Raw genomic sequence first — 27,047 nt, 5'->3', positions numbered from 1 at the left:
GTAGAGGAAGAGGAGGAATGACTTAAACACAGCCTTAGGAACACAAAGCTTGTAATTACTCCTTCATGGACTGCATTTTCTAGTGATGCTGGTCACTCGGATTACCCAGTCTGACATTTTAGAAGGATTCAATTTTCAGAATGTATTAATCATTCAACGTCTGAGGGGAGTGAGACTCAAGGAAGCTGCTTCAGATTGTGCAAAATCACCTATCGCTACTGAAAGTAAGGTTCCTCAAGTTCAACTGGTATTTTTTAGTACAATAAATTGTTTTTGTGGGCTGAGACACATATCCCTTAAAACATTTGAAATTTTTCTTGGATCAGTACAGATGTCCAATGTACTACTTTTATCCGAAAGATTAATAGCCACAATTACAATATTAGATCAATGTGACATTCAGAGTTATCTATTTCTGTTCTTTAATCCAGATAATAAAAAGTATCTATATATTTATATATATCTAAAACATAGAACAGCCTAAGTTTAACATATTCTTTTATAGTGGCACATTAATTACTCACTGGTTTTGGATGAGGACGATTTCTGGGAAGAGGCATAATATTTCTGGAAAATATACACAATAAGTTAAGATAAATAGGATTTACTTATTTAATTGCTTGGCTCAGATATGTATTTCAAGATTTAGAGAAGAGGAGATCTGCAGTAAATGAATTTAATTGCAGCTATGCATCGCTGCAGTGTTTGTGGTGATGCTGTGTCTTTAGTGTGGAACTACTCTAGAAGAGCTTCTGTCCTGGCCTCAAATCCCTGGCAACTGAGCACAGGACCTCACCAAACACCATAACAGTGTTGTGGATGCTGTCTGCTCTTCTGTGGGCATATGGCCTATTTTGCAGAGTGATGTCCTAAAGATGAGACAGCAGCTTCTACACTTTTTGGGACACAGGAATGAAATAGGCTGCACACTCAAGTTTCCTTTGCCTCTTTTCCCCCAGAGACATGGATTTACTGTGTCCAGTTTCTTTACAAGCAATCCTATGCCCCACCCCCAGCAAAAACATCTCATTTGCAAGGGTGCAGAGATGGGTAACAGGACTTTAAACTGGCTTGAAGAGACATTTTACCCCTGCACTGGATCCCTCAAAGGGATATTCAAGAAAATAATATCCATTTAGCGAACTGGCTTGAATACAGTTTCACAAGGAAATGAGAACTTTCAATTCTTACCTTGTCCCAACATGCCTAGCTATTTGTGTGTCCTAACAACTGTTTATTGTCTGGAGGCTACACAATAGAGAAGAGAAAATTTTGTCTGCTAATATTTCCTATTGATATAAGCTGCTGTTGACTTACCTGGAAGTATCCAGTTTAGGTGACTCTCTGGTCATGCTGTGCGTGTGGGAGTGCTCTGTATTCTGAGCAGGCATAGACAGAATTGGCTTAGTAAGCCTAGTAATAAAACATGAATTAAGAAAGGAAAATTGTATTTAACAGTGAATACAAAGGCAGCCTTTTTTCTTCCTCCCCTACTCCCTCAAAATTCTAAGAAATACCCTTAAGAGATATTTCTTTGTAATATGTGTTATGTTTGGGTTATTGAAATTAACATAGAAATGGATGATAATCTTTGTGTAGATAATCTAAAAAGATAATTTCTATATATGTATCTTCTAGAAAGAGCATTATCATACATATAATATCTAGATGAGAAAATACATTTTCTGACAAGTTTTAAATAATGCACAAACATTCAAAACAATGGGTTACCTCGTTACCGGTGGTGGTGAAGGTTTTTCCTGTAAGAGAGAATACACTGAATTATTTGGTCACTTTTTGATTTCATAAAATAGATTTGCAGATCCTATTTATGTTATCACAGCAATATCTTATTTCTGCATTGTGATATAGATTTCTACTAGAACATTGCCTGGTAATCTGCACTAGGATGGGAGCAGCGCCACCAGTAAATCTGTGAAGCCCTGAGCACACTGCTTTAGCCATGTCATGTCAGTACCAGCAAGTGGGAAGAAAATTACTGTGTCAGAACTGTCATTGCTCCTTCCCAGGAGCAGTACTGCCAACATTGAGGCCAGATCAGATCACTATCACACAGGACTGGGAAACTTCAGCCCCTTCCTATTTACTCTGTTCTGCAGAGCTTTTGAATTGGTTTGCCAGCTTTTCTGTGAAGGAAGTTTCAGGAGGTTCTAAGTGCAGAGTTTCTATTTTTCCCCTTTGAAAAGGGGATCATCATCTTTTACAATCACATTTGTGCCTTGCCCGGGGGCAATGCAAGTCAAACTATCGAAAGGCCTTACCTCTTCTTCAGGTACCTCATAGACTTCTGTAGGACAGGGAGGAAAAAAAAATAAGTTCTTTGATTATCAAAAATATACTGCACGTTACCAGAAAAATTGATTAGAATTTGCATCAATTGTACTTCTACCTCTAGAAAAATAGATTGGGATAATCTGCTCAGAGCTTGATTCTGTCTCCAAAACCCTGGGGTAGCTACACCCCTGGTCTTCAAGTGGGAACTTCAAGAAAAGTCCCAGGAAATCTGATAAACAGTCAATGAACCAATTAATGAACCCTCCCTGGGCTCCACAATCTTTTTATTGTTGTTTTTATTTTTTTGCTTTTTCCCCCCCAAAGCAAGATGAATGCTTGTGCAAACCTGGGACAGTTTGGAAAAGATGTGTTATCACACCTGTGGTAGCACTTAACCTTTCCTTGACTCCGGGAGGAAAATAGGTGAATCAAATATAAACTGGCTCATTTGCATGACCAGCATCCATCCCTGAGCCCTGTCCTACAAGGCATCCTTATCTATGTCACTGAGTGACAACTGAATCATATTTAAACAAATTTCATGTCAGGCTTCATTGCTTTTATTATGCTGAAAAGTGTGCGAGTTCCCACCAGGGGGAGATGTTTTGTTTTTTTCTTAGTAACATGTCAGGAACTGGTGATTGCTCAACACTGATTTGCAGAAAGGCTAGGATTGAAAAGGGCATTTAAAAAGGTCTGAAAAGTAACTCAATCTTAAGTCATTCAGAAGAAAACTTTTGTAGTGTAGGACTTGAAAGCTAAACATATTGCTAATGAGTATGCAAAGACTTTAAAAGAACTGTGTGATCAGTCTGTAAAGGTTACATTCCAAGCAATTAATGAGATGAGGAGGATGCAAAACAACTCTGAGATAGCAGAGCTAAGGGAGATTAAGCAAGTATACCTGCACTTACAAAAGCAAATATGATTCCTTTTCTTTGCTTCTGCTTTTGCTTCTTTTTCCAAATAAATTGCTCTTTATAGAACTTAAATGGGAACACTGTTATCACAGGACATGCAAAACATCAGCCTATATGAAATTTCTTTAAGGTTGAATCTTGATGTGGTTTTAAAGTATTGAGTCTTGATTCCTATAGTGAAATGGGATTACTAACATACTGAGTTCTATAATTGTTTTTGCATTCCTCCACTAGACCAAAAGACTAAAAATAAATTAGTTTGAGGCAAACTACTTGTTCTAGTTTTATTCATGCTTAAAAGATTTACTATTGAAGCTAGGCAAAACAACTGCTATAACACAAAAAAAGCTAAAGGGAAACATACTTTTGTTTTGCTGAAGTATGTCGTATGGTTTGTGTTGTGAATTTATCAAGCATAATTTAATATTCCTCAGTCTTAGATTATTTTATTTTAACAGTGATAGAAACTCCACATACCTTGCATATCAGAAGTAAGAGAAGGCTTTGGAGAAGTAGGGGGTGCTGACTTTGTTGTCTTCATAAATCTGTTCACAGGAGCTAAAAACGTATTTTATTCATATACATATATACTTGTGCATGTGTGTGTGTATATACACACATATATATACACATATGTATTAAAAATCTAACAATGTAACAGTTATACAATAAGGATAAATATTAAGTAGGTCCAAGTCACAGCCTTTTTGTGTGACCTTGAACAAATCAACTGAGTCATAAAGCAGCTCACGTTTTAAAAGGGAAACATTATTCAGTGTGCATGCCTTGAATAGGTTTGATACTGTCAGTAATATCACAGGGCAGAACTACATACTTGTCTCTGTTTACTTTTCACCTTTGGACTGTAGTAGTGTCCAGCTAAATATGCTTCAAATTCCAGAAGTCTCCAGCTAAATATATTTCAGACAGTGAGGTAAAAAAAAAAAAAAGAATCAAAGTCTGTCTATCTATGGAAAATATAAAAATGCTTGTTCTCCTGAGGTACTCCAGTGAACAGAAAATTTTAATGCTGTGGCTCCTTTGGATGAGGAGGGAGATCACATATCATTAGAAGTTTCCTGGTTGTACAAGGGCTGGGCTTTGAAACAGCTGAGTGAGAGAGGCAGGAATTAAAAATGGCTTCCAATAAAGTTAAAAATACTCTTCCTTGGCCTTGTCATGGGCCAAAGGAGCCAACTGCCTTTTGCAGGCTGTGTTCTCTTTAATAGCTGCACCTTCACTCTTTGAACCCTGGAGATTTTCTTCCACTGTTGTTCCTAACAAGGCAATAATTATTAGTTTAAATGACTAAAACTCACATTTTGTAGGTAGGGACACGCTGCTTTCTGTGGGTTCAATATAGTTATCATCGTCATTGTCCACTGGCACAATGTAATTATCCTATGAAAGATGCAGGAAAAAAAAAAATCTACCAGTTAACCCTCCATCATATCAACAAACTGTTTGGATTGAAGCCCTGGCAGCAGTTTAGAATAGTTACCATTTCACAGTGACTGCTGTTTCCAACATTTATCATCCTAAGCAGATGGGATTCCCCAAGACTGAAAACCTTTTACCAAATTACTCCCATTCTAGACTGGTGGACAACAGCCCTCCCTTCCCTTTGGTCCTGGGGTAGCCTTTGAGGTTGCTCTCTCCCCATTGCCTGCAGCTTGTTACAGATGAACAGAAACTATTCTGTGGTCTAAAGAGCCTCCTTGATACTTGAAGTAGGCAGATATCCTCTAGGAATCAGCATGGTACTCGCAAGTCACTGCTTGTGATGTACACAGTGATTTGTATCATAGAGGCTAAGAAAGAGACCAGGCCATGACATTGCTGTACAGTCTATCTTATGACTGGTGTGAGTTCATCAGTCACTTAAAATGTTAAAACAGGTATATCTATAAACATTACCTCATCATCACTACACTCCTTAGGCTTCAGTGGTATTTTTGGTTTTGCAGCAGGAGATGGCAATGGTAGAGATGGCATGGATAGTTTTTTTGGTCTGGACATGGCTGGACTGGGTGTACTTGGGAGAGGTTTGTTGATGGGAGGAAGCTGCTGGTGACTGGTGCGATTGTCTTGTAACATGGAAGAAAACAACAATTTTAGTAAAAATTGAACATTAGCCTCTGGACTGTCTTCTACCTCTGCAAACAAGCCTTTACTGTGGCTGCAGCTCAGGTCAAAATGCAGACCTGAGTGTATGCTGGTCCTGATGCTGAGATTTGTGTGAAAAATGTATGTCCTATTTCATCACTCAAGGTAGCAACCTAGTCCTCTGTATGAGGCTGCAGAGGATGCTTAGACACTGACTGTTGTATGAACAGCTGTTTAACTCCTTGGGGAAAAGGTGGTGGCTGGGAGGTGTAGTCCATTAGTTAGTATGTCCTGTGCCAGCATGAACTTTGGTGACAGGAAGTGCGAAAGAACCTAACTGACATATGAGAAAACAACTGTTACACAGCACAAAGGGTGCAACTGAAACACAAATTATGCGAGGTCCTCTGGGATGTCAGTTTAAAAATTCCTCTCCTTTTCAAAGAACACATAGGTGAAGTGCTGATAAACTTCTGTGAGTAAATATGTGGCATTTTAGCACTTTGATGGTTATTCTATAACCAGTAGCAGTTTTGCATCATACAAAAATGAAAGCAGGCATCATGCCAATGTTTCTTTTCCCCATAGCTCAAGTCTTCATCTAATTGAAGCTAACTTTAATTTACTTCAGTGCTATCTGCCCATGGTTGAAAAGAATCAAAACAGGAAGAAAAAATGTCTTTATGCTGGACTGATATAGATAAATCTTGGTGCTGCCCTATTTTCAGAACATTTATCCTCCTCAGTACCAATCTTGAAGGACTATACGGAGTGAATATTTGGGCTGCTTTGTCCTCTGTTTTACTACTTTTGGAATAATGATTTGATATACAGAAAAGGTTGATATATCTACTCATATGTGCTTAATCTTCATCATTAAAATATACAGATGAATCTGCAGCCAAGTTAGTCATATCTCCCATACCTTCACTTGAATTTTTTTAGGTAGTAGATGTCTATCGAAAACTCTAGGACACATTATATTACAATTCTAAACATTGCTACCAGCAATACTAATATATTTCATGCTGTAATAACAAATCATACCCCTGAAAGCTGAAGACCTGATTGTCAGAATTAAAAGCAAACTTCTGAGGAAAGGACAGGTTAGTCCATTTGAGACCACTTCTCTTCTGACACTGATAAATAAGCAATTATCATAAGCAGAGACATAGTCAACTATTCCATAACTACCTGCATATTCACCCCTAGAAATAGGGAATGCAGAGGGTATCTTCTTTTTCTCCTGCTCACTTGGAGGTGGCTCATAGCTGTCATCAGGATTCTCTTCACTGGGGACCACATACATCTCTGAGTCAGAGTGGTCATCTGGATTTTCATAATCACTGTCCTAGAAAGACAGAACTTTCCATTTCTTATTTCACAACACACGGCTTCACAGCAGTGTATGACAAATATCCTTGTAGGAGTATAATTAACTAAATTACAAGTATGTATCCTTGAAAGGTCACATTACGCTCCCTTTTAGTGCTCCCTCTCTGAACAAATATTCACTCCTGCCTGCCTCCCCTTCTGCTCCTGCCAGGAGCTTCCTGCTTCCTGTCTCCTAACTCCAAGGAATCCTTTCACACCAAGAGCTCAGTCTTCAAGTTATAGACCAACAGCTTGTTTCCCTTTGCAGGATAGTTCCTTCCTAGTTCCAGCTGTGTCTCTTGATGTGTCCTGTTACTTCCTCTCCCTTTCTTATTAAAAAGATAGTCTGTATCTAACTCCAGAAGGAAACTAGTCACTTCAGGCTGATGGCTGTACCATTACTTTTCATGTCTGTTGGCCATCACTTTCTTCATTCTGATGTTCTCTGAAGTCTTATCAGAAGTTTTTAATTTTCAGGAAGAAGTGGCTTTCCCTCCTTACCCCTCCAATCCTCCCTCCCCAAATAGAAGACCTTACTGGTTTCTGAAATTTTTGTTCAATTTAAGAAGTCCTTCAAATCGATGCCATACTCTTACTTACCCAAAATGCTTAGCATCCATGGCTACCACTGACAGCACTTCTGAGTGTATTTTTAAGTTGAATAAAAAAAAATGAGGTAGCTAAAAATCAGTGGCTACTTGTAAATAATGCTGATTTAACAAATAAGAGTAGAAACTTTTATTATTATTGCTTGTACTAAGTTACTACTACAGTAGCCTCCTACTACCCCAAAATATGTACTTACAAAATCATCTGACCATTGTTCCTCTTCATTGTCTGCATGTTCTAAACCAAACAGTAGAGTTATTTAAGGAGATGGAACAGTGAACATAAACATTTATCTTAAATTATTTTTTTTCAATCTATACTTATATTCAGGTAAAAAAAGAACGGTCAAAATTTCCTAAACAGTTCAGAGCAACACATCTGATTTGGACTGAATAGTAAATTGAATGCCTGCTTGTTTGTTTTTGATAAATTGTTTCAGAGCTATTGGAAAAGCATTAGAAAATGACAAACTGCACATGGTCTGAACAGCAGAGTGTGCACTTTACCCAGAGTGTCCTGCTAATGCATCTAATTTTTAAGTAGGAGTAACAATTCCTACAAAATACTGACCTGTGGGCCTCGCACTTCCTTGTTTCTCACTTAAAGCTCCAAGACAGCACGCTAATTACAAGTGTTTACATTAAACATGGAACAATTATCAGATAACTTCCAAACTCTGTCCTCTTTGCTTCAGTTTTCTTATCATTGTTTCCTTAAAAAGATAGCTGGTAACTTGTAAAAATAGGCATGAACTAGTTTGTGGGCAATGCTGTATAAGTAAATATAGTTCTACCTCTAAGATAATTCATGATCTCATCATTGTCATGTTACTAGCATTAAGATTCTGAATCTGTGATGATGCATTTGTTCAATATTTTCCCTGTTTAATTTCACAACACAATTTCTGGCAGAGGGACTGAATGCGAATTCTCCGTTTTTAGATCAGCCTCCAGGCAGAACCCTGGTAAATACTGATTTTGATTCCTCATACTAGGACAACATGTCACATTTTGCCTGACTCATTTCAGAGGTGTGAACTGCCTTCAGAGTTGTTGATAATGGTATGCTGTTCTCTCATTAAAAATAAATTATGAGGAAATGTATAGCTGAAATACTGTTAGGCATATAGGTATCAAATATACACAGACATGCAGTTAACGTTTACATTAATACAGCCTTACCTGAAGCATAATCCCTTTGTGGTACACTTGGTGGAGGTTTTTTTTTTAACCTGTAAACAATAATTATTACATTTTTGATCTAATAAGTAACATTCACTAGAAAGGAGTATTAGCCAGACACATAAAAAAGCTGATAACAAAAGATACCTGAAGCTGAAGAAATACAGATTATCATCACAGATGCTTAGCAAATAGCTGCAGGAAAATGCTTTGAAATGCTAGAAACAGATAAAAAATTAGAATCTAATCTGAGATTTTTTTTTTTTTTTCTTAAGAACATGTTTTAAAAGAAGAGCTTCCTTGCCCACCAACCTTGCTCTTCATTTCCCATGTAGAAACAGATAACATAGGGGTCAGAGATAAATGCACATCTATCTGAAGATGAAAATATGTTCAGGTTCACAGAGACTTTGCTAAGACTATAGTATAAGAAAGTGGTGCAGCACTTTCCCGTCTCATTTTTATACCTATCATTTTGCATGCACTTTACTTTCTGATAAAAGTTTAAATGTATACCAGATCTCTCAGGGCCAGCTTCTGTTTCCACTTACTATTATCTTATGGTGCTATGCCCCTTTTTTGGTAAATACTGTTATAAAGCCATTTGTAATATCAAGTTAATCAAAAGATAATTTGTAGAAGCACTGAAAGGATCCTCGTGGCTATACATACACATATGTATATGTATGTGCCTATACATTTATGAAACAGGAGTATACATATGTTTAATATACGTGTATACACATATATATGTCTGTACTCCTGTTCATACATATGTGTGTATATGTATACTTCTGCTTGCTAAATTACAGCTATCCAGCGAAGACATTGAATTACTGTCAGTTGATGTATCAATTATTTCATTACCCTGTAAAAGAGAATAATTTGGATTTAAAGTCAAAATTAATGGTGCATGTGTGACAGGCCACACTGATGCATCTGAAGAGAAAAAAACCTTTGCTTTTTGTAGCCATACAAAATATTAACACAATTTACATCAAAATGACTCTTCAAAGTGTCTTCTGAACACTGACAGCTTCCCTGTAGCACTGATGAGACCTCACCATGGACCTGAACGTTTGTCCACTGACTTGATGGCTTTACTCATTCTTCAATCAGGTCCTAACAAATTCATTCGCAAAAAGAAAGAATTTCAAATGTTCTCTTGTGATCACTGAGCAATAGTGATGTCCACAAATTTTGCTTTACCACAAGAATTTGACGCTTGGTATTTAGGTCCTGAACACACTGCTTAGGTGTCATAGTTCAGGTACCAATGTAACTCAGAGTGGTGGCATGCTGGCACTAACACAACAATTTACAAACTTTCCCCATTTGTTTTGAGAAATGTTTTGGCTACTTTTGAGATCAACTCATGGAATTCTGTTGTTCAGATAGTCACCAAAAAAAAAAAATGCACATGCATAAATCAATGAATAAATAGGGAAGGCATTGCTAAGGCTCAAGAAAAACAACTCCCAAAAAACCAAACCAAAGACAATCTAGGCATATTATTTTTAAAAGGTTTACCTGCTTTGTTCATTACTAATAACACTAATGATAGATAGCTGCTTTCTCCAAGTCTTTAGCTTCCTGCAGCTTAATATAACTTTGTGTACTAACAGTAAATTAAAAAGCATTCTCAACAGCCCTGCTGTTGTCTTCTGTCCAGGTTAGCACAGGCATGTTAGAAGAAAAACCCAGGGCCACTGCCAGGGCAGATCTCAGGTCTTAGGGAGGGTTGACCAAAATCTATTAATGTAATGTACTTTGCAACATGTCAATACTGAGTTGTTCAGTGACAGTGGAGACTTGGAAAACAGCGGAATTGAGACAAAGTAAGGCTGGCTGTGTCACAGTGTAAAGTACGTGGCTTAAGCCACGTTATGTATTTCCAAGCTGCTAAGCAGAAGACTTCAACACTTTGTCCCAGGCCCTGTAAATCCTGGCAGTGGCCCCGACAGAAAATGTAAATATGTTACAATGAAAGCATACGAAGCACAGAACAGAGGTCTGTGTCTAAGCAGCCTATCATGCCATTGTGCATCTCTGAAATAGCATACCGATCCCAAGTATCTTTCCCAGTTTTGCAAATTAAGGCCACTTGTTCATTTTGGAACCTGAATATCAATGGAAGAAAAGAAATAATGTTTCTGTCACAGAGCTGAAACAGTTAATGGCCACATCTATATTTGCAAAGATCTTATTTATTCTAAAATTCAAATCCACATAAAAAAAAGAATTCTCACGGTACTGGTATGATTTATTGAGTGTCAGAACTGAAATCCAGGCTCTTTTGAAGTCAACTGGAGCTTTGCTTTGCAAGAGCCAGAAGCTGACCCAATGTGCAAACCACGATGCAAGCTCAAAGACATAAGCCCTATGCTAAGGAGCAGCTACCTAGCTATTTCTGATTCTGATGTAATAATCCACATAGATGCTTGCAGAGTGACAACTGACCACCCTGTTCGCCTGAAGTTATTGAGAAAGGACTAAAAGAAGCAAATGCCATCTAACTGAGCATACGTATTTAAGTGGAAGACAGAATTATTTCCTAACATATCTTTTAACAGAGTTATAGCAAATGCAATATCCAAGTAAAATATTCTAATGCCACTCTGCTCCGGACTTAAGTTACAAGTGGTAAAGTAGCATTTAATTAGCTGCGATAGAACATAATTAAAGTTTCCATTTACTTTAATGGGACTAGTATTTTTCTAAAACTTAATCGAAAATAAGTTACTTGCTGGAGATTTTGAAATATCACTGAGAAATTTCAGTTCTAAAGGACTCAATAAAATCCAAGTACATTTTTAAGAGTATGTTTACAGGTTTTAAAAGCAACATAACACATCTTACTATACACATTTTAGCTTCAACAAATAAACAGGTAGCATTTGAGACATTTCACATAACGGGATCTAGATGCTGCTCACACAAGAACAGAACGTGCTGTACAGAAATTCCTAATAACTTTTAGGAGAATAACTTATTTAATTTAAAAAAAAGTGTATTCTGATATTTCCCCTCTATAGCATGCTGAGGTTAATCCAACAAAACATTTAAGCATGTACTTAGCTTTTCTCACATAAGGAGTCCTGTAGGAATTGCAAATATTAATCACATGCTTCAAGTTCATAGCACATTTTTTTGTGTTTTCCTGTACTAAATGGAGAATTTGTAAATAAACTGCAGCAGACATTTGGGTTGTCTGCTCTAGCAACAGTTGTTTTTACCGGTTACACTCAGAAAAATAACCAAATGTACACAGTAGTAGCCCTTTAGGTATAGTACGTAATTCTCCCACAGCTGTATTAGTTTTTCTGCTCACGCCCCCAGCATTTAAGATGTGTCTAAAAACTCTGTTTTCAAGACTCTTTCACTTTTTCTGTTGTTAACTCTGTACATAGTCCACTGCCTTCTTAGAAACCATTTTAACTTAATAGGTTTTACAAAAGTTACATTGACATCTTTACTGAGTATTTAGTATGCATTAGTCCTAACTGTACTAGATCATCACATTTATGATTAAAAGATAAATTAATTGAACTTTGCTAAAAACTTTTTCAGAGTTCCAAACAGGTGCGAGCCAGCCGACAGATAAACTTTTCCTGAGCTGTATTCTCATGACCTAGTGCAATAGTTTGTTTTAGCTTTGGAAGTATCTGACAACTGTACAAAATAAAATTGGTCTGAAACTTAAAAAGTGTTAGTACTGCTCTTTCACACATTTTCTTTACAATGTGTTGTGACAGTGAAATGGCACATAGCTGTGGTTTATTTGTCTTCATTGTGATGAAATATTGTCCTATTAATAAAAATCCTGGCACTCGAAACATTCTATTTTGGCTACACATTGAAATTCATGTTTCTTCAGAATACAGTTAACATTAGATATTATACTTCTCCCTGGTTTATCTTTTTAAGTGTAGTACAGCTTGATTTTAGTATTTCTCTCTCATTCGGTCCATAAAATACCACTTTTCCCTCTACTGAGGGTTTGGTCACGGATATATCTTCTAGTTGCAGCTATGCAGGTTGAAGAGACATTTAGTGACATAACTCCATTTTTCTGCCTGAAGTTACTGCCTAAGTTATAAATGAACTATATAAATATAGAAAAATGGACCAGACAAATCTGAAGTAAAAACTTACCCAAACTAAAAAGCTGAGTAAAGCAGATGAGATGAAGATGCATCTTCTTTCCACTTTACAGGTCACATGGCAGACGTGATTTCAAGAAATGGATGTATTCGGATTGTGGGCAGTTAGATGAATAACTACAAGTGCATGATTTCTGATGGGTTTGCAAAGGAAGTTTTGATAGGATGCGATATTGCAACATGGTGAGTAACCTGAACTTCTAATTTCTTATTCAACACAGTAGGTCAGCATGTACCAAAAGATTGTATATGCAGTATGACTTTTAGCACTGATTTCAATGGAGCTAGGATTCCACTGAACAAAGCCTAGAGGCTTAAAGCTTATGATTTACAGATGAGTACTGCATCTTTACAGTGCATTTCAAGCATAGGCAACCACCCTGCAGAATGAAACCTATGATTTCTCTCTTACAATCCCTGTCCTGTGTTACCAAGGATGTGAATATGAAAAAAACACCATCAGCTCTTACTGTTTATACAACTTTGACTATACCTATTGTTTCTACACCAGAGTACATAATCCTCTGACATCATGATCTGCCCAACAGCTGGGACTCCAGTATTGTAAACAGTTTTTCATGTGATTAAGGGCAAGCAGGTGAATGCTATCCTGGAGTGGGCAATATTTTTGCTATCAGAAAATTTTAAGTCAGGATGTGAAAGAAACAATCTGTAGTTTTCTTTCCTGTTACCACCACTGTTCAGACTGCTTACTGAAGACCTTTAAGACACAGATGGATGGTAGATGTATCCCTTCCCACCTGTACCCCACAGATGAACTAGATTGCTAAGCAAGACACTTGGTGCAAGAACTTAATTTCTCTGAATAATCAAGAGCCAACCCAGATTTTAGAAGTGTCCTAACAAATACTGGTAATAAGGCAAATTTATTTCATGAATATTTGATCATTCTTTCAATATCAGTAGCAGAGGCTTACAGTATACATGTGTGTGACAACTTCAGGCTCGGGATAAGAAGAACAATATTTGACTTCTCTAAAATTATTTCTACTCATAACAGATTTGAATTTGAGTCAAAATGATGTTTTTTTCTAGCATATAGACAAATTCTAGATATGTGCTACATAAAGCCAATTCTTTATCCAATTTTTCCTGCTTCAATCATGCTTAGATCCTTGACATTTAATAAAATAATCCTGTAACTGAAATGGAAGAAGTGATCAACTGGATAACTGCATTCTTTAGAAAAAGCATCTAAAAATCAAACAAAAAGCCCCCAAAGGGCACATTCAGAGAAATATAGACACTTCTAATTCTGCAAAGCTTGGCATCTCTTGTACATGTCTTTATCAGTGATGTCACCTCATGATTTTGTTGCAAGTCTCATTATATACTGGGTTCAAGATTTGATTTCTGAAGTCATGTGCAAATGTGAGAATTTCCTCTTCATTTTTTTTTAAAGAGTAAACTTCTGATCTTCATAATTGTAGAAGAGATTAATATGACTCAGATGAACCACAGAAATATCAGAAAGACTATTGTATGTATTTTTTTTTTTACATCTCAGTCTGTATTCTTATAGTTGGGGGAGGTGAAATGTGAGCTTTGTGCTGCAGTCATAAGAGTTTTTATGAGCCTGCTCTTTTTTGTGATTTTTTTTTTTTTTTTTTTTAATCTTGAGAGAATCAAAGAATTGCAGTGTTACAGCAGCAATCTTGTATCTGGCATTTAATGATGCCACCTCTAACCTTCCCAGCTTCGGCTACATTTAGTTATTATTTTTCCCTTGTCTGTCTTTCCCCTCTTATTCTCAGGGAAGGACACACAGAGCAATACTGGTTAACAGCAGAATTCACATCCAGGCAACTGTGGGAGACAATTTGTTGACTCGAATTACAAACTTGAGATGCTTCTATTGTTTCTACTGTCTGCTTTCCTGTCTGCGGCATTTGAATTGGACCCACTGCAACATTATTAACATTAACTACACTTAAACTACTACTGTAAAGTAGGAAGCCACCCTCTATTAAAAAGCAACAACAGCAAAAAAAAAACCAAACAGTCCCACTCACCTCCCTCCCCTCCAAGAACCCACCAAAAGACCTAACACCCTATAAGCTCTTCTCTGAGCAGGTCATAGGTGAAACTGAGCTTTTTGCAGACTGACCTCTGAACACAGTGGTGTATTTACATACACACTGTGTTAAAAATAAAAACATGCTCAAATTAAATTGAAAATCGAAGTAGTTGAAAGAGGGTCCTTTTAATGGAAAATCTGCCTTTGTGCTTGCATGGAAATAACAAGTATATATACCCCATGACTGTGATTTACTGCGAACTGCAGCAGGGCTAGAGTGAAAGAGGATGAGTAAAGGAAAAAAGCCATCTCAAGAGTCTATCTGGTGTATCAGGTGTTACCATCAGAGCCTGCTCAAGGTTTGTGGACAGAAACGCAGCTGTGATAGGCAACAAAGGAAGGCTTGCAGGCTAAGGTTACTGCTCCTACCTGGGGAATGGGACAGGTGGGTAGTTGTTGCTGCTCCTAGAAGTGTTTCATCCCTCTCCTCTGCCAGGGACAGCGGCTGTCCCCCTCCCTGTGACCCCCGGGGCTTCAGGGCAGTAGCTGAGCCAGCCGGGCTTTCCAGAGCTCTTGCATAGCCAAACCGGGCAAAGCCCTACTGCTTCTCCCACCAGCCTACTGATTGCTTTGTACCTAGAATTAGCTCATGTTAAAACCTTACTTTTTCTTTTCCTTGAACTGAGCCACCATGGCCACTCTAAGAACAACTGTAAACAGTGTTTGCACGTGCCTTTTGTGCAGGAGAGCTGCAGTTCTAGAATTTAATAGGGTCGTCCTGGAAACACTGCAGATACTGTGTACTAATTAACTTTTAAAAGTTCTTAGTACTTTTGTTGTCAATAACCCATGTAAAGACAGACATCTGAATGAGAAAATTGCATCCAAATAGAAGTTCAATGCAAATGAGCTATTGCATTAAGAAAGAGAGAAAGTGTGCTAAATAGCTAATTGGTTTAAATAGATGTTTGACTGGAAACAGTGAATAGTGTATTCATTTGACAAGGATGCAGAATTACTGGAATTTCTTTCTATGTATAAATACACATAAATATTTTATGATAATACGCATGTGACATCAATATGCATGCTGTTCAGTGCTTCTTACTGGAATAAGGATGATAAGTAATGGTGGGTTTAGTTTTATGGGACTGAAACACAGGAGGACTTAGCATTTTTATGGGAATTCTAACTATGATGTCTGACCAGTTGGTTCAAGGTGGAGCTTAAATTAAAACTTAATTGCAGCAGGTAGCCTAAACAATGGCCTGAGGAGAAAGGCATACATCCAAAAAACAAGCAATGATCATTCCCAAAGAATATGTAAGAAAAATGCATTTTACCCAAATACTGTTTTTCAGAGCTACCAACACAACCTCCTGTTGGAGGGCAGTTCTGCAACTACTCTGTGATACTTACGATACTGATGACAATTCTGCATGTTGCAATCTGGACTAAAGCTCTTTACATATGCTGAAGTACACTCCTCTAGAACAACAGGATCCCATCACTAAAGTACTATACACTGTGCTAGCAATCTGAACTTCCTCATATTGATAAAAGCAGGATTGGCATTTCAAACTTACTTTTTGAACTTGTTTATTATTCCACTTTCATTTTTCTTGATGTCATGCACCATCTTTTGAAGCTTCCTGTAAGATATTAAAAAAAGCTGGCATTAAAACTACCATGTGGTTGAATACCCATTTATATAAATTAAGAAAAATACAGGAAATGCATTTCCAGTAATATTTCACACATCAAAAATGGTTAATATATGTTCAAGAAGTAGTTTAGTTGCTAAATCATTTGTGTATGAAGTTTTCCTCCCTATTTAACAGGGCTCTTTGGCCTGATTTTTGTTATCCTTCTCCTTAATACAATTAAGTGCAGTTTAGACAATCAATTTAAGAGTAAGTGCATCAGGAAAGAATATCATTGTCTAAATTAATAGTTCAGAATATTTCAATGCTAACATTTTGTTCAGAACTGACTTTACAACACTCTGCATCTGTAATGGGAATGCCCTCTGATTTCTAACCTTATAGAAGTCATTTTACTGGTGGATAGTTTACCTCAATTCCATACTGTTTGAGTTATAATAGAAAAGGGAGAATGATACATTTACGGGATCAGGCCATCTGAGAAACTATCAGAGTATCTGTGACTCTGAGCTGTAAAAACTTGTTATCTTGGGACTCCAGTTACGTGGACTGATACCTGGAATCACAGATTGTTTTTATTCATCAGCCATACTGACCTCATTATAATTTCACTTAAGGCAATTTAAGTTAAATAACTCATTTTTTCACTCAGCAAGTATAATTTAGAATCCTACTTCCCTTCTCATTTGAGAAACCACACCACTAAAATAAGTCAGTGTCAGGAACACAGATACAGCTTTCTGTAAAAGACTGATTTTATAGTATGATAAGACTTCCAACAGGTTTCACTAGAAAATTCTATAGAATGCATATATATATTTTGTTTCTTCACACAGTGTATGTACTTCCTGTTCACCTAAACTAAATCTCTTATTAGACCTGAACTGAGTATTTTATCACAACTAATAAAGGAAAGCAAAGATTTTTTTCAGAAAAGGCTTAAAAAAATTGTGCCTTGCTTTCTTTATTATAAATTGTCTATGTCATTTCACATTTTAGTCTTGCCTACCTCATCTCTGATGCATGATCAGGCTACCAGAAGACTCTTGGAAGCTTTGCTTACAAAGAGAAGTACAAATATCGAAGTATCCTTTCCCTTATTTAAAGCTTTCTTTAAACTTGAAACATTATTCAAAAGGTTGAGTAATGCATAGAGCTTCACTAAAAAGAAACTATCTTCCATCTTCCAGTAATTATAGCTGTCTCTTAAAAATTAAAATAACTTTTTCAGAGCAAATTGGAATTAGATAAACAAAAATCAGAAAATTACTGTACTAACATTATGTGATTGTTTGCCTGAGTCCATGGTTCAGGCTGAGCAGACATGTAGCCACTCAAGGCATCAAGTGGCAGCTAAGTATTAGGTTTTTGCGGAAAGGGACCTTCCTACCTCTGCTACTGATTTTAGAGCAATTGTGGTAGTTACTGACAATCAATCCCACTTTGAGGCTTGTTTAAAAAGAACAGTAAAATAACAGAATACTTCTAAGTTTTTTGGAATCCTGAAATAAAAACCAAAGCTTAATTTTAGTCTTAATATTTATTAACAGAAAAGAAAAACCTGTTTCTTTCAGTATGTTGGCTGGAATTGAAGTATATTCCACATTATCAGCAGTCCTGTAATGAAACAGCATGGAATATCCTGCTCTGAGAGGCTATGTCATGGGTCTGATGGGTCTGATACTTAAAGAGTATTCCTAGAGCCTAAATCTTTACCCAATTTTACTTAAGAAACAATTCAACCTGTTCTTTTTAGCTTCTCAACTTGGCAGAAAAAAAAAAAAAAAGAGATAACGACTAACAAATAATTCACAAGCACATCTAACTTTTGCTCAAAACTCATACTATTAATTTACAGCAAGAGGATATAGTGTTACCTGCCAATACAAAATAATAAATTACTTATAGGTGTGAGAAACGGATGCACAGCAAAGTGTTTTGAGATTTCCTGCAACAATGCACTGCATCAATAAGAATAGCTTGGCTTGTTACCTAAACTAACCAGATACATTAAATCTGCAAATCTGGGGTGAAGATCTCAGAAGAACTTCTGCTTTTCTGTGGTGCTTTCCCCCCCCGCCCCCCCCGTTAGATTCAGCTTCTGGTTATGCTTGAAACATCACAAATAGCCATCTTCTGCAATTTACTGTTTCTGTCTTGTGCCCCAGCTGGCACCTGGCAGTGTCTATAAATGAAAAGTAATGAGGAATGAAAAGAATGAGAGGAGATTTAGACGGTTTCTTTCTAGATGAGGGAGAATGGTTGTCTGCAAGTGTCTGTATTCTTTTCAAAAAGGCTTACCTGCCTTTAGAAATGCATGTAAGCATTAGTTATTTTCCTCCCCATATTTATTCTTTGTTAGAGATAGAACACCCTCCCCCCAAGTGTACCTGTAGATTTAGATCTGAATACTACTTATTGCTCATCTCTGACATCAATATATCGTTACAATAGCAAAATTACGGCTTTATTTTGAAAAAAGGTGTTTAATTTTTCACTTGACTAATTTTACTTTGTATTGTCACTTTGGTATCTCAAAAAAAAAAAAAATCTACACACATACACACACACAAATAAAACCCACCCCAAAATTTATAACTACAAGTATCCAGAACAGTTTTTTTTATTTGATCATATTTAGGTGAATTGATTGGACTGTCATTGGTGTTCCATGTGCATTGAATAAGACTATAGTTTAAAAGAGCATTTTAATATGTATTTCCATTGAAAAAAAAAGCATTTATATTAGAGATAATCTCATGTACCGCTACTGGTGTTATCAGTTATTTTTCCCATGCAGATGGGCTGAAATCAAAACATTCCTATTTTTGCATAATTGCATTTCCTAAAAATCTCTGCCTCTTATTCCTCATTCTTTTTCGGGACCCTTTTCATTTTCTAGTTACAAATTGTGATAAATTAGAGAGTATCTAGTATGTATTTGTGTGATTTTTTTTCAATTGTTAAAGTTACATAGCTCTTGTAGAAGTTGCTACAATACTTAAATTTGATGCCTCCAGATAACTTAACTTGTACCAAGCCTGTGAGAATAAGCAGATAACCAGTGCACTGTATGTTGGTAAGTGTAGGAAGTCAAAGCATGGATGATCTCCAGTTCAAGTGAAATCCCCTTTGACCCATGAAGTTGAACAAGCTGCAAGAACCAGTCTGTCCTGTTGGCTAGAGGCCAAGATTTGTCAAGGTGCCAGCAGATATGATAGACTACAACTGACAAGTTTTACAAAGAGCTGTCTGACTTGTGATTTTAGAGAGACAGTAAAGAGGCAGATAGCAAAGCCTATAGCAAAAGGATTCTCCAAATCTTAAGGGTCTCAAACCAAGCCCAAAGGTGATTCCAGAGCGATAAAGAAAGTGAAACACAGAAGAGCATTTATACACTTAATGTTTTGCCTGGATCTGCTTATGTGACTAGCTCTCAAATACTTCTGTTTACTTGGAGTATTGTCTTAAGCAGTAAAGAGGTTCATCGTGGGAGGCGCTAAGCAGAGCAGCAGCCCTGAGAGTATCTAGGAAATGGAGGCTACTGTGGCTCAATGTAGACAACCCCTGCTTCAGGGTCCTGAAGTCCGCTTTCTTCACAACACAGCTGAGTCAGGAACTTGTTACCAACTAATGTCTGTTCTCTAGTTATTCTCTTGGGATGAACAGATACTAGAAACATTCAAGGACCTCTATCAGCTAACACTGTAAATTAAAATAATCAAATGCTTGTAAGCAAAGATAATTAAGAGGTCAAACGTAAGAATTGTTTCTTAACTACAAGCATCAACTCTTCATTCAACCTGGTTGAGAGCTTTTTATGTATAATCAGGCTTGCAGATGAAGGTGCAGCCTATATCACTGCTAATCTTTGAAAACCCTTTTCAGCAGTAGATAGCTATTTTGAGATTCAGTTTAATTGCGACAGGTCTAGACTGAATGGTACCCTTTGATCAGGAACTTGCTGCACAGAGAATAGATTCTCAGATTTCTGCAGATGACAAGTTTGCAAGTCTTGACTCTAGGTGCTTCTAAAAAGTTTTAGGTTTCTTACAAATACATTAGAAATTCTACATGTTGGAGGGAATAACAAATAAAAACTGTTCAATGAATCCTAAAAGGAAACACATTTTAGCCCTGTGTTGCTATTTTTCTTATCTTATCAATTTTGACCTCCAGCATTTCAGGACCGTCAGATGTATTGACAAAGGGGTCACTGTTGCAATACATACATAAAGGCAGGTGGAAAGGTTTAACATTACACATACAATACACCCTGAAAGAATAGTTTGCTGTGTCACAAAATATCTAGCTGCACTCAAGGACTGGCAGAGCTGCACTGAGAGAAAACAAAATGAAACAAAACCACCCTGTCTTTGATCTGGTTACAGCTTAGGGCATGAGGAATGCATGTCAAGCGAAGGGCAATGGGTGGGCTTGTCCTGTGACACATCCCCACTCTCAAACATCAGCTGGAAGCTTTTGGCTCTTTTGCATACAAGTTATCCCACAAGAGCTTTCCAAATTTTTAAAAGGGAAAAATATAAATAATATGAAGAAGAATAAAGTGTGTAATAAGCTTTCAGCTCAGATGTGAGATGATATACAAAGTCCCCAGACTTGAGAAAGAGGAGTCTATCTTAATTTCAGACAGATCTGTGTAATAAGGAGTTCTCCCACCATTTAGACTACTTTTTGAGAAGTGGTATTTATCAGTATTATAAATCTGTGAAGACATTTGTAAATATATGTTAGGTAAATATGTATATTATGGCTCAGAGCAGTTGGCATGAATGGCTCCTCAGTGGCCATGGCCTCCCCTGCTCCCAAGAGCTGGGAGGGCTCTCCTATGCGCATGAACAGCACAGTTCCTCTATGTGTGCACAGTGAATCCAGTACTTTGGACCTTCAGTGCACACACTGGTTATCAGTATTTTAGCTGTACAGCTGCCTGGGTCACATGGGGAGTGACAACCCATAGCAAGTAACGCCCCTCTGCTGTAAGAATATATTTCATGGTCTCTGGGGCGGGAACACGGGGCGCAGTTGCTTCGGTACATCTGGCTGTGAGCACAGACGTGTGTGCCTGCAGTTGGGAGTGGTGCTGATAATGTTTTTGGAGACAGGTCTGGATGCAGCATCAGTAGGGAGTGGTGGCAAAACAAAAACCAGTTTTAAATGAATCACAGGAAGTTTTCTGTATTACAAGCATACTAATTTCCATTCATCTGGAGAATTAGAATTATACCTCTTTAAATTCCTGGTGTTCACAGGACTGTCTGAATTCTGTGCTGCCTTTTGAAAAATTCCCATTTGCGCTGACAGACAAGTTAGTTTAGTTAAGAAAAGGGCAGAATTTTGAACAGGATATATTCAGACAGTTCTGCAACAGAAGCGTTGTAAGCAATACTGACACATTCAGTATTGTGACCTGCATATTCCTTCTCCTCCTCCTAATGTCAGTTATTTCTTTAACTGATGAAGTTGGTTTCAAAATAGTAATAAGAATTTAAAAAAAAAAACAAAAAAACATCACCTTGTGAATCAGTTTGCAATCCAGTTTCAGTTCTTATATCTTTTGGGGTACATCCTTTTCTCACTGACAGGGCACCCTCTAGTTCTGTGTCTAGCAAGTCCTATTTTCTGAAGATCACTACTACCTCCTTTCACTTAAAGTAAAACCATAGGGTAGGTATAGCCCTCATTTTTGTCTTAAAGGCAACATAACAGATCATGTGAAAACAAAAAGTAGTTATTTCTTGTGTTTCAGGCAAATTCAAATGCTTAGCATTGCAAACCTAGAATGGGATTTAGTAAGTACAAATTTAGACTTAAACCAAAAAGATCCTAAAAAACCACCACCTGCCTCAGCTATAAAGTTTTATAGAGAAGAATCACAAACATGGAAACAAAGTGAGGAATGAAATTTGGAGAATAAAAGCTGTTATTAGAAGATAAAAACCCAAAACTTAAAGAGCAGAAAAATAAAAATTACTATAGCTAGCACCATTATTTAAAAAAAAAAACCCCAACACATTAAAACATGAAACTGAAGGACAGCATGCCTGGCTGCCTCCTTTACTGCTTTTCACAGCACAGTTATTCCTCTACCTTCTCCTCCAGCTGCTCTCTATTTTGTGTTTCTATTAGCCTTTAGTTTTACAAACAGGTGTGCAGTTGACCAAATTAAGAAAGTTATTGTTCCTGGACAAAGGGGAAGACTGCTCTTTCCTGGGGGGGATGGGATGGACAGACAACAGATAAGGGGGAGGACAGGACATGACACACACCCCACTCATCTAGAAGGGGATTTGTAAAAGTAGCACTTGAGATTTTGAAAAGCTTGAAGCTCTTATCTTGAACTATCTTCTCAAACTAAATTAATGAACAAGAAAAGTACCACCTTTCTTACAATACACTCCCATTAACACAGTGCTCCTGACACAGTCTTTGTGGAAGAACATGTATGTCCATGAACTGGGTGTCTTAAGATGTATTTTAGTATTAATTGTACAGTTTTGTGCATCTGAAACAACCTAATTAATTATATAAAACAACTTTATCTGCTTCCACCTTCCTTCTAACTGCTCAGTAGAAAGCAAAAGGAAATTCCAAAATACAAAAAGCATCTAATTCCTCTCATTAGGCCTCCTTCAGGTGCTCCAGATCTCCACATGCACACTCACCTATATCATATACTACCTGGAACAGAGAGTGGAATCCCTTTGCAAGGAAATGCAGGCTGGCATCAGCTAGCTGGGTTGGAGCTGGTGTTTTCAATGGCTGTTATGAACGTATAATGCTTAAAGACATAGCTGAATTCTTGAGGTACAATCGGATAAACAGCTTTGGTTGCTGCTGGTCTAAGACAGACCTCTCATCTGCTCCAGGCGCTTATTGCAGCCCACCTCCTGCAATGCCTTTCATGAGAGGACAGGAGGAAGTTTGGAGCTGGAGGTGGTAACCTGTGACACCAAACCATCAGTTCAAGGCACTCAGCTTTTGATCTTTATCTGTGAAGCTATCTCAAAGCTGTGAAAAAAAGTTAAGAGGCTTGCTTATGGGGAAAGGTCAATTACAGACACCTATCTGAGAGGAAGAAAGAATGATGAGTTGTCTTCTGCTGTGTTTGTGAGATGCATGAAAGGACTATAAATAGTTTTGTCAAAAGTGTTGATTTTTTTTTTTTTTAAAGTCTGAATAACATCCTATTCTGATCACTTTTCAATCATACACTATTTTGTTTAAAGGCAAACCCCACAATTAGATCAGGTATGTGTTTATATGGTACACACAGAAGCACAGAAAGGCTAAATACTGATTATACTTTTCATCTTCATATGCCCTCTATGTAATCTTCACAATGAAGCTGTCAATCTCTCTTCTAAGCGCTAACATAGACTAAGTAAATGAAAATATGTAGCAGGTAAAGGCATAATACATCTTTGACACAAATCAGCCCTAACGTGAAATTAAATAGCATTACTACTTTGAGGTGACTTAGAATTCTGTGCATTGAAAGAACCTATGCAGATTTATCAGTGGGACTGAGACAACTAAAGCCCTATCAATGACACCAACTGCTGGGTGTAACTGCTTTCTCATTTTAGATCAAGGTTGAGGCTTGTTCTGAGTATATATGGACAGTATATTAATACCAAAGACTTCATGTGTTTAAATTGTACAGTATTTTCTGCAATTACATTTTTCTTTTATTTAGCAGAGAAGAATAGTAGACCTGGTTCCCGTTATCTTTCTTTACTACTATTGCGGACTTCACAGCTTTTTTTGAATATCAGAAAGCAGTGATGGCCTGGCACTTTTTAGTACAACTTTAAAAAAATATATAGATATTTAATAACAGCTGAACATATTTCAGGTTTGGACACCTTTTCCCTCTTGTCGTGCTTGCTTTCCCCTTTATCCCAACTGAATAATAGTGATACTGTAAATAGCATATAATAGCTAGTTATTTTCTGTACTGAGTACTGCATATCACTTGTTGACAGAAAAAATTAAAAGATATTTTCTGTTCTGTAACTGACCTGCCCTGTTCCAAGTCTTTTTAGTTAATTGATTCCTTTTATGCACCAGCTGTCTGCATTAAAAACCAAAAAACCCACATAGAAGCCACATTCACAAGTCTTACTCCATTTTTCTAAAAGGTTTGCAAGCAGCAGAAGGAAACTAAACCCATTAGGCTACTCTAAAATACAGTTCCAGTCAAAACTAACTACGTACTGTACCTCCCTCAAGGACTAGTACCCTACAGCCTGGTAGGTAAAGGAGAGCAAGGACAGAAAGTTAAAAGTATAAAGTGGTTTTTATGTTTCACCAAAAAGAGGAAGCACAAAGTCATTGCAGGGAAGTGAATAAAGATAGGACTTGGTATGGACCCAGAAAATTACCACCTGTCAGTGGTAACATTCATTATAGTCACAATTCTACAAGCATTTTTAAAAAGGTGAGATAACATTTCTGTCATTCCTGCAGGCATGTTGTTTGAAAGACTACTATGGGCACATGAAGGACATGAAAACAGATGAAAAAGTAAGAAAACTGAGTGAATGGAACACAGAATAAAGAAGGCTTAATTTTGATTTGGTGTTCCAATGAAGTGAGTTCTTCTGGTTTTCCTCCTTTTACCTCTTCTACAAATTTCAATTCTGACACTTGAGTTCTGGTCACCTATCAAAGGACATCAAAAAAGTCTATGTCTAACTATGTGTCTTGCCCAAACCACGACACTCTGTAATGGGCTTGTCCAAGATTTAGCCACATGTTTAAGCACATGTCTAACTTCAGTGACCTTAAAGTTAGGTAAGTACTTAAATTTTGTTTTAAGGTCTTGCCAACATGGGCATATAAACACTGTCATGAAATTAATAAATTTACTTCATGATCTGAGTGCAGTCTTCATTAGTGTCTTTGTGTCATTTAAGATTGCTACTAAAATACATTTCTAATGTAGTGATTTTAGTCCAGTAAATTAATAGACTTTGAAAGGATTAAGAAATGGTGGTTGTCAGTGGTCTACAAAACTTCATGCGCTCAATACTTCAAAGGCAGGGTGCTATGTGCACTAGAGAAAGGGAGGCTTTTCTGAACAGCCTCTTAATTCTTCTCCTTAAACCAAAAGTACATTTATATGCATAATGGTCTGTATTTGCTCTACCAAATAGTGCTCTGACAGCCAAATAAAACAGAGTAGAGCTTCTAGATAAAGCATTAAACTTTAAACACTCCCATTAGCTTACTCCTAAAGACAAAATAACCCCAGATATCTTAATGATGCCCAGTATTTGCAAATCACTAAGATAGGTTCTAAGACAGTAGCTTTTATGTATATAGGTTCTAGATACACTGAGTAGATGTAGGAAGTTAAAAGAATCAATATTTTTAGTATTTTTATAAGTTTGCATTGCATTTTGTGGAGCCAAAATTTGTATTAAAAAAGTATAGCATTACTGATTCTGTTCATACTTGCTCAGCATGCATAAGGGCAAAGGAAAAATCCCTGTAACTGGACTTTCATCATGTTTTTTAAACTGTCCTTTATGGCCCAGTATTTCCTTTTCCATTCACTGGCAAGGTTTTTTTCCTCTCCCAGGTAGTTTCTCTACAGAAATGCCTGAGTTGGAAGGAGACAGGAACTCTCTCTTCTTCTTCTCTAAAGCATAATTTTGACTTTCAATTTTTTTCTTACCCATTAACAACTGAAATGTAGCAATTAATTTCCTCTGTATATTTTTGCTAATGTCATGTAATGCTTATAGCAAAAATTGCAATGTTGTATTTTATGCCTTTAGCATTACATTATTATAAATTATTATACTGAATGCCTTTCACATTAAATTCCTTTTAGCTGAAGTGTTTTTACCACCTGACTAGAATCAAAATTATAGGGGTATATAGGATAATGGGTGCATTTTTTTGACACTGATATTCTTGGGCCGAAAGTGTTTTTGCTCAAGCTACAGAAGCATTATATCCACCATAGATGTGGGGTGGCACTGGCAGAGGCTCCTCATGGATCTGTTTATTTTGTACCAAAGTCTACCAAATTTTGTTAGAACTTTGGAGAGGTATTTTGGTCCCTAGAGTTATATGGCCACTTTAATGGAGCCCACATGGGCTGCCATTGGAAGGGGAAATTCTGCTCTTCTCTGCCCTCAGTGCTTACTCCACTATGATGAATCATGGAACTTCCAGCTGGGAAACTAACTTCTTTTTCCTTTTGCCAATTTGGATATCAGCAGGTCAGACCCAGCTTCATCACATGGTCATGGGAACCACAGTGCCAGTGTGAGGGCAGAGAGGGGTGGCAGGGCGAGCAGGGGCACTGGGGGGGGTGGAAGGAAGGGACCTACTCTTTTGGCAACAGCTCAGACTTATGCCAAGTTTAACTGACCATGTAACTACAGTTTCAGTATCACTTAGCTGCCTCTGCACTTCTTGCAGAGATGTCTACAGTGTCTATATTTTAAGACACGAAGGAATCATTTAGCCATATAGTATAGCCACTTGTATTCACAGCCTCGTTCACCCAGTTGCCCTTGCATTAAGCTTGAAGTTATATACACTCATGTTTTTCATATTATTGCCCCAGGATGCATTATTTGAATTCTTTCTAAAGTATTTACTATATAGTATATAATTTATGTTGATGTCCTAAACCTGTAGCATTGCACATCAGG

At 37.2% G+C, this 27,047-nt stretch overlaps 2 protein-coding genes across 2 annotated transcripts in view; one reads left to right on the top strand and one right to left on the bottom strand.

Annotated features, from left to right (window-relative positions):
• Positions 1–27,047, bottom strand: part of BLNK (B cell linker) — a 105,446-nt gene that overhangs the window by 14,990 nt on the left and 63,409 nt on the right. The window contains 12 exon segments of the mRNA XM_042792125.1: positions 525–567; positions 1,318–1,413; positions 1,732–1,760; positions 2,283–2,308; positions 3,693–3,773; positions 4,535–4,616; positions 5,133–5,302; positions 6,516–6,672; positions 7,501–7,541; positions 8,486–8,535; positions 10,549–10,605; positions 16,273–16,338. Of these exon segments, the coding sequence (XP_042648059.1) occupies positions 525–567; positions 1,318–1,413; positions 1,732–1,760; positions 2,283–2,308; positions 3,693–3,773; positions 4,535–4,616; positions 5,133–5,302; positions 6,516–6,672; positions 7,501–7,541; positions 8,486–8,535; positions 10,549–10,605; positions 16,273–16,338 (898 nt within the window).
• ZNF518A (zinc finger protein 518A) overlaps positions 1–27,047 on the top strand; it is a 59,387-nt gene that overhangs the window by 30,186 nt on the left and 2,154 nt on the right. Inside the window, exons 3-4 of the transcript XR_004407394.2 lie at positions 12,702–12,831; positions 24,844–24,967. The gene's annotated coding sequence lies outside the window, so the exon portion shown is untranslated. The remainder of the gene's footprint in view (positions 1–12,701; positions 12,832–24,843; positions 24,968–27,047) is intronic.

The sequence above is a fragment of the Tyto alba genome, unplaced genomic scaffold, assembly GCF_018691265.1.
Source record: "Tyto alba isolate M040663 unplaced genomic scaffold, T.alba_DEE_v4.0 Super-Scaffold_1, whole genome shotgun sequence".
Taxonomy (NCBI): Eukaryota; Metazoa; Chordata; class Aves; order Strigiformes; family Tytonidae; genus Tyto; species Tyto alba.
This window is presented reverse-complemented; position numbering and strand designations above follow the sequence as displayed.